At 27.8% G+C, this 7,982-nt stretch overlaps 2 protein-coding genes across 8 annotated transcripts; one reads left to right on the top strand and one right to left on the bottom strand.

Annotated features, from left to right (window-relative positions):
• Nucleotides 1–324: 324 nt before the first annotated feature.
• Nucleotides 325–2,434, bottom strand: LOC107073276 (uncharacterized). Of its 3 annotated transcripts, XM_089174994.1 has the most exons (4): nucleotides 2,210–2,434; nucleotides 1,708–1,878; nucleotides 1,043–1,565; nucleotides 325–966 (listed from the first exon to the last, which is right to left on the bottom strand). In XM_089174994.1, exons 2-4 carry the CDS (start codon nucleotides 1,753–1,755, stop codon nucleotides 947–949), a joined length of 591 nt encoding a protein of 196 aa, XP_089031120.1. In that variant the 5' UTR covers nucleotides 1,756–1,878; nucleotides 2,210–2,434; the 3' UTR covers nucleotides 325–946. The 3 variants fall into 3 exon arrangements, with proteins under 3 accessions (XP_089031120.1, XP_015189351.2, XP_089031116.1); XM_015333865.2 differs by having other exon boundaries at nucleotides 325–1,565; nucleotides 1,708–1,892; nucleotides 2,210–2,433; XM_089174990.1 differs by having other exon boundaries at nucleotides 325–1,565; nucleotides 2,210–2,432.
• A 1,045-nt stretch (nucleotides 2,435–3,479) lies between these two features.
• Nucleotides 3,480–7,564, top strand: LOC107073273 (cell division cycle 5-like protein). 5 transcript variants are annotated; one of them, XM_015333861.2, is made up of 7 exons: nucleotides 3,480–3,617; nucleotides 3,699–3,901; nucleotides 4,150–4,356; nucleotides 4,442–4,830; nucleotides 5,429–5,721; nucleotides 5,796–6,354; nucleotides 6,442–7,564. In XM_015333861.2, exons 6-7 carry the CDS (start codon nucleotides 5,958–5,960, stop codon nucleotides 6,609–6,611), a joined length of 567 nt encoding a protein of 188 aa, XP_015189347.1. In that variant the 5' UTR covers nucleotides 3,480–3,617; nucleotides 3,699–3,901; nucleotides 4,150–4,356; nucleotides 4,442–4,830; nucleotides 5,429–5,721; nucleotides 5,796–5,957; the 3' UTR covers nucleotides 6,612–7,564. The 5 variants fall into 5 exon arrangements, with proteins under 5 accessions (XP_015189347.1, XP_015189344.1, XP_089031130.1 ...); XM_015333858.2 differs by having other exon boundaries at nucleotides 5,796–7,548; XM_089175004.1 differs by having other exon boundaries at nucleotides 5,146–5,721; nucleotides 5,796–7,548.
• Nucleotides 7,565–7,982: the final 418 nt, after the last annotated feature.

Below are 7,982 nucleotides of genomic sequence, written 5' to 3'. Positions count from 1 at the left end.
ACAAAGTGGCAAGAACAAAATCGTAATTCAGTGGCTTCCATCCTTCTTGAAAAACAGTATTTTGGAAAGGATCTATCACTGAGTGTAGAAATATATATTTTTGATCACAGTTTCTTGCAGTGATAGAAGCTTTTCGTACTTTAGATGCCCCAAACCACTTTTCTATTATTAAAATAAATTTTGCTGTTGTTAAGGCTTCTTCGAGTAGAATTTTCATCTTTACTGCAGTTTTTAGTGCATTCGCAGCTTTAAGCGAAAAAAAACGAACAGCTGCACCTACATTCATTTTATCAAAATTTGGCTAAATTTATTTAAGTTAAAAAGATGGCTAAATGTCCTCTCTTTTAAGATGGTGTAATAACCGTTTTGCTCCAACATTTGATACTTCATAATTCCATAAATTAATTATGTGCGAACCATCAACTACATTTGTTGATAAGCTTTCCATTTTAACAAATTCAGCTGGCAGATACACTAGCTGTCTTAAAACAGCTGATTTTAAATTTTTTATTAGATGGCAAACATCTAGCGATACATAAATTTCATGCTTATTGTAATTAAATGAATTAACTCCTTGCCATGTTTCGTTGCAGTTATTTTCAAAGATGTCCAAAAAGATCTGTTTCTGCCGTCCAAATCTGAGGAAAGTGAAAGAACGCAAAGTCCACATTTTTCTACACTGGAAATACAATCTAGAATAAAATTTTTTACTTGAACTGGATCTATGGATTCTTTACGAGCAACGTGGCAAGCAATCACTTGTTTCCATTTATTTTTTATACCTCTAATATCCACCACAAATATTTTTTGTCCCAATAGAGATTTATCGGCTCTCAGTGTAGTATGACCAGAAAATTCCCCTATAATTTTGTTATAATCAAGCTGTTCGTTAATGGACATCTTATCATAAGATAGTACACAAAATTTATCAATTGTATTCATAGTTTCAACTTTGAAATGTAATAACTGTAAAACATTTTCAAATTTTTATTCCTCAAAAAATTAAAACCATGAACTGAAAGAGCAAATTTAAATTTAAGACCTTTAATAATACTTTCATTTGACCATTGATTTAAGCGACCTTTTTGTAATAATTTAATCTGATCATTATTTAAGAATGCAGCCAAAGTCTCTCTTTTAAAACGAAGTTCTTCTTTTTCTTGCTGTCCAGCAGCATAACATGCTGCTTTTGCTTGTTGTAACTGATTACGCAAATCTTCATTTTCTTTCTGAAGTTTATCAATTTGCTCTTCTAATAATATATTTGTATCTTTCTTCTTAAATATACTCTTTGGATCACTTTCTATCATATCCACATTATTTGATATTGTAGGAATTGATGCTTGTTCAACCATAGTTTGGGGTTGAAAAGGTATCATCTTGATTAGTTGCACATCCTTTGGAGTAGAATCACTATTATTTTTTTTATATGTTGACCTCTGTGGAAGTGATTCAATCCTTGGAGGTGGATTTGGTACATTAAATAATGTAGGAACAGTATTGGGCTTCAATTTTTTCCAACCATCTGCACGTTTACTTTCAAATTGAGAATTTTCAAAGTGTACCTATAAGAAATAAACAATTTAAAAACACCTCTCGTTGAAAAAATAAATTAAACCATGCTAAAAAGTTTGTATGTTTTGATATATAACTAATAAATCAATAATAATAGACAATTAATGTTTCAAAAATAAAACTACATATTACTTCATATAAGCGAGAAAAAGAACTTGGTTTCCAATTGTTTCTTCGCATATTTTGGATCCATATATTGGATCCGTTTACTATTTGCCGGGAAAGTAAACAGCCGAAAGCCTTTTTTTGATTTGTTGCTACAATTAATTGCAGCACAGCACGGCATCTTCTCTTTTTAAAGCACTGAAAATTGAAGTCTATGAAACAAAACATTTTTTATATATTTTTTTTCCTACATGTATGTAATTTAAATGTAAGTGAAACATATTTTTAAAAAATAATATTATTGTTGTATACATTTTAAGTAATGATACAAATAATATGTAACTTTTGTGAATAATGCAAGTCAATAAGAAGTTATGTTTTATAGGTTATGATAGTAATAAGTAAAAAAATTAATTCTGTTGTGTAAAATATGATTTTAGAAATGATTACAAGCAAGCCTTAAAATAAGAAATTATAAACTTTACAATACTATGATCGTTCTATTTATATATAAAAAGAATAAACATACCTTCAATTTTTGCTAGACAAAGCCCAAAAATCTTTGTAGCGAGTTTAGAAATTCTTATTGAAAATGTATTTGTCAATATGTTTTCAGACAGATGTCAATAGTTGTCTACGACTATTAAACGATTTCAATAAAATTTCTTCTTCATTCATTCACAAATAATTAAAAAAATTTCAAAAAATAACGATAAACCTACAGACTAACACTCACTACATATGTTTTTTTTAAATTTCCGCTCACTCAGGGAGCAAAGATGGCGGATGAGAATACTCATCTCTATAGTGCTCTACTCATGGCACATTAACAACCACTCATTGGTCCATTCCCTTAATTGTAAATTAATTCATTTTTTCGTTCATCTATTTTCTCAATCGTAATTGATCATCAATTTGAATTACATTTACACGAATTACACACTCATAAATACTATATAGAAGAACAATGATCGAGATAAGGGGTCCTATTTTGGTATATTTAAAAAACCATACAATCCATAGATTATTTATGTCCACCAGGCGGCAGTTGTGTTGCGAATGTTTTTTTTGCTTTTACTACGACGGAGATAGATATATCTTCTACCCTCCATAATCTTCGTCTTACTATACATGATAATTATAAAATGTTATACGTGAATTTTTCTAATGAGGTTATGATCAAATAATAAAACTTGTAAAATTTTCAATAAAATATAATTTTTTAAATAATATTAAGTAGTTTAAAAATATGTACTGAGTCATTTAAAAATAAATATGGTGAAGTGCTGTGCTATTATAGGTTACAGGAGCGGTAGCGAATCAAAACGAAAAAGACACAAAAATTACAACATTCGACAAACTTTTACTTACAAAATTCCAAAAGTAAGATTATAAATTTGATTTATCATTTTTGTGATAATATTCATTTATTGTGGAAATATTAATAAATTCAACTGTTACTTTTACGGACTATTTTAAATTTTATGTTATTAAACGCTTATTATTTTGTTTTACTTAGGATCCTAACAAATCGAATAAATAGAACTTAGAATTATATGTCAAGACTTGAAAAATATGTCTTTAAACTGCATTTTGACGACATGGATATACTTAAAAGTGATAATATCTTACTACTTAATGGGATAATACATATACATGAATAAAAAAAAATATGCATACATTGAAGCAAAACGCAATCCGGAATTTAAACGTTAATGAATAATAATTTTGAAAAGTTTTCGTACCTTGCAAAGTGAGTGTGATCAGAAATAATAATAATTAAACGAATTGACTATTCTTATAGAATGTTCCTGCATCTCTGAATTGTTTTTGAATCCTATGCAGTAAATGTGTCAGGAAAAAGAAAAATGTGTCAGAAAGATATTGATACATTCTTAAACTTGTTTTTAACTATTGTTTTTGTTGAAAACAATCAAGTGAGTCTGCAATTGTGATATTGGTTCTGTAAAATTTAATTCTCTTTGAATGTCTTTTTTTTAAAATAACTTTTGTCACAGGTTTCAAAGTGAAGATTCGAGTTTGATCAAGTTAAACAAAAGATGACTTACTCCAAATTTTAAACACTACGATATTGTTACCACAAAAATGGACCTGGGCCTTTAATGTTACAGAGTTTGAAAAAATTTTTTCTTTTTTTACAAGCCCAAAATCTTTAAAATTAAAATTTCACATAAAAATTCATGGAATTTTGAAAATCAAGGTATGTTATGGGTATAATTAAAATTTATTTTTTGTTTTTTTGTAATTAACATATAAGCACAAATTGCATACAGTATTATATTTTTCTGATTTTACCTGTGATGTTATCATTTAAAATGTTAAGTTTATATCTTGTAATTTCTTTTTCTCTGTTATATATTTAAGAATTAATCTTATAAAAATAAAATTTTTGCTTATTTCTCTCATTTTACACTTCTCAATTTCTGAAGTTAAATGTGTTTTTAACAGATTTTCTACAACGTCAAGTAATATAATTTTACCAAATGAAAAGATACAACAATATAATAGAGTGTATTGATTTCAATTCTGTTAAACATTTAGAAGACAGTAACAAAATCGTTAACAAAATGCCTAAAAATTTTTTAGTGTGGTATCAAAAAATTAAATATAAATAAATGTTTAATAAAAGGAAAATGCTCACACTTGCAAATAATGGTAATTAAAGTATAGTATACAATATTTTTATAGTTTATTCAAATTATATATTTTATATTTAGAATAATGAACTGTCTCACAATAGATTAATGGGCAAAAATTAAAATATGCAGAAGTATAAACTGAAGGAATTCGAGCAATCAATAATTAACCCCCTAACACACAGTTTTTATGGAAAAATCTGGCAAAAAAAAATTAATTTTTTTTTTGTATGTAAAAGAACACAATTTAGAACATTGTCTTGGCAAAAAATTTAAAAACATACATAATTAATCAAAATTTTTAAAGCAGCATAAAATACAACGCTGCTCGAATTATCTCGAGTGTGCAAAATTTGATCTGTTTAGTGCGCTCGAATTAACTCGAGCGTGCAATTTGAGAGGCTAATTTACCGGAAATCCAACAAAAAGCCGTTTGAGCCTGTATTGATATTGCTAAGGCTAAAAATTCAAGATAGCGAAGATACGATACAGAGTAGGTATATTAGCGTCTTCTTATTAGAATTAAAAACTGTAGAATATATGACCACCTGAGAAAAAGACAAATTTTACTCCTTCTTTGCAAGATTGTAATATTTCAAAATTGGATATTGCTTTCGAGAAACCGAAAACAATTTTTAATACTCTCGGTTATAAAGCTTTACGAATAGTAGTACAATGTAAAAGGATTATAATATTACATTTTTAAAGTAGATTCACAATATTAATATTTTATGAGTATTCTTAATTATTAATTGTACAAAATTATTCTTCAAGTAACTTTTGAATTCTTGTTTTTTTTCTCTTTTAGGTTTATCTCTAGATTTGCTTGAGTGTCTTTCTTTTTATCAACTTTTCATTCACTTTCGAATAATGACTCGCTTAATACTTTGTAATATTGTTTGAATAAAATTCATTTAAAAAATTGTAATATTTTCTATTAGGCACACTTATAAATGAGGAAATAGCTTTAAGTGAAGGGATAGAATTAAATTCACGTACTTTGCAATTGAATGGTTTTTTTGATTTAGGAGCACATACCAGAGTATTTAATAAACACTAGAACCGATCATGACTTAGTTTTCATATTCCAGCCTTTCCGAGATGACTAGGATACAAGTTGTTAGAAGTTTGTTAAGTAAAAATTCTAGACAAGCTACTTATAAAATAAGTAGTGTTACTTGAAAAACCAGAATTTCATGTTAATTATACAATTTGTGATGGTGTACAATGAAATCACAGAGCGTGGAAACTATTTGAAATAGAAGATCATAACGTTAATTGTAGTCGTCCTTTTGATTCTATTAAACGCTTATGGTTTGTGCTTGACTTTCCACATTTGCTGAAATGTTTGAAAAATAAAGTAATTGATACTTCATCTTTCTGGGTAAATAATTGAGTAAATAATTAAAAAATCGAAATCGTGTAAATGTAATTATTAATTTGAATAAAATTGTTTAGACTCCTGATGGTATCATAAAAATGCTACATTGGCAAGCATAGAATAAGAGCAGGCGTGGACTTAATTATAATTCTGAAATACCTTCTGAAAAACGTCCTGCTCCAGGATTTTATGATACTTCTAACGAATATATAGATCCACTTGCAATAGATTTTTCTAAAATGAGACAACAACAATTAGATGGAGATCACAAGCAGGAAAAGGAAGAAATGGAACGTAGGAAAGATAAGTTAAAGCTAAAGCAGCATAAAGAAAATGATATTTCAATGGGGATGCTTAATAATGAAGAACCAGTGAAGAAAAGAAGTAAACTTGTTTTACCTGAATCACAGATCTCTGATCAAGAATTACAACAAGTGGTTAAACTCGGACGTTCATCAGAGGTTGTACGTGAAGTAGCTACTGAAAATGGAATTACTTTATCGGATAGCTTATTATCTGATTATTCTCTCCCAACTAATGTTGCTGTAACTCCCAGAATTCCAGCTATGCAAGATAAAATTCTTCTAGAAGCTCAAAACGTTATGGCTTTAACGCATGTTGATACTCCATTGAAAGGTGGAATAAATACACCGTTAAATAATACTGATTTTTCTGGCGTTGTATCTGTAACACCTGCTATTGCAACTCCAAATACTATTCTAGCAACTCCTTTTCATTCTCGGCGTAATGATGGAACACCAATGAATTCGTTTAATACACCGGCATCTTCACGACTGCAAAATGGAGTTTTGGCAACACCAGTTCGTGATAAACTTAACATTAATCCAGATGATGTTATTGCTGGATCTGAAACACCGGTGATACAGAAATAAGCTAAAGAACAATTACGTGCAGACCTAATAGCATTGCCAGCACCACGAAATAATTATGAAATAGTTGTTCCTGATGATGAAAGTATGAACATAGAAAATTCCTCTACTCCTATAAATGACATAGGATATAATTGAAGATTAAGCTGATATGGGTGATTCTCAGATAACTGTGATTTTTTATGTCTAGTACTTTATTCATCATTCAACATATTTTTTTTATAAAAAAATTATAAAATTCATAAACTTGATAGTATTTTACCGTTGACAATGGCTATTGAAGCATAAGTAGTCATGGATCATAAATAACTTACAGAAATACACGCAAAATGTCAGTACCGTGGCATGCCCGATTCTCGTTTTTTCAAACTAAATGTATAAATTTCTATAAAGATTTGTTTAATAATTTAAAGTTTAGCTTTTATAACTAAAATCTAATGTATATTTCATCAAATTATGCTGCAAATATACCAAAATATTGATTGGAAGAAAGGAATATAATTGTCATTGATTTATATCCTGGAATTTTATTCAATTTTTAAATTTAAAATATTTGCTGCCTAAACGCCATCTTCCATTCAGTTTCGTTCGATCTCTTTGGCGGCATTTTAAGGAAGGACTATTTATGTATAGTTTACAGCTGTATATTTATTTATTGCTCTGATATTTATTACAGAAATAATTTGTTTTGTTTTGAAAAAGGTAAGTCATAAAATTACATGTCAGTACCATGATATTAAAATTTAAACATATTAATACAATATTTAAATTAACTATTCAAAATATGTATTTAATTTTACATATACAATTAAAATTGTTTGGAAAATCATTTTAATTATGTGCAAAAAATAAGTTTAGGTTAATTATAAATTCAAATGTCAGTACGGTGGATGTCAGTACCATGGTAAAAATAACAAATAATTCTCAAATTCATATTTCCTTAATGTTTTAATTTATTATTATCTTCAGTTGTTCTAGTTTTATTTTTATTTTTTTTTAAATAAAATTACATAAAATTTGTAATATTTATTTTATAATTTATAGTTTTTCATTCGGAAGCTCGTTAGTCGAAATTTTCCTAGCGATCAAATATGAACCGATAATAAAATCACTTTTTTGATTATAACAATTTTCTATTTCTATTTCACGTTCACATCACATAAATACACCATTATTTTCGATGGAATTGTATAAATTTGTGGTCGAGATTAATACTTTTCATTAACCGTGTTCATACTGATTTAACGATAATACAAAATAGTAACCACATAAATATTTAAAAAGAAAATATAAACGAACGATATTATTTGAAAGCTTTTGAAACTACACTGTAATAATAATACTCGATGTACGTAAAAGAATTAAGTGCATTTG

This window comes from Polistes dominula, unplaced genomic scaffold (assembly GCF_049000335.1).
Source record: "Polistes dominula isolate Pdom_NZ unplaced genomic scaffold, Pdom_raw_medaka contig_32, whole genome shotgun sequence".
Taxonomy (NCBI): domain Eukaryota; kingdom Metazoa; phylum Arthropoda; class Insecta; order Hymenoptera; family Vespidae; genus Polistes; species Polistes dominula.
Note: the sequence above shows the minus strand (reverse complement) of the source record. Positions and strands in the feature narration are given on the sequence as shown.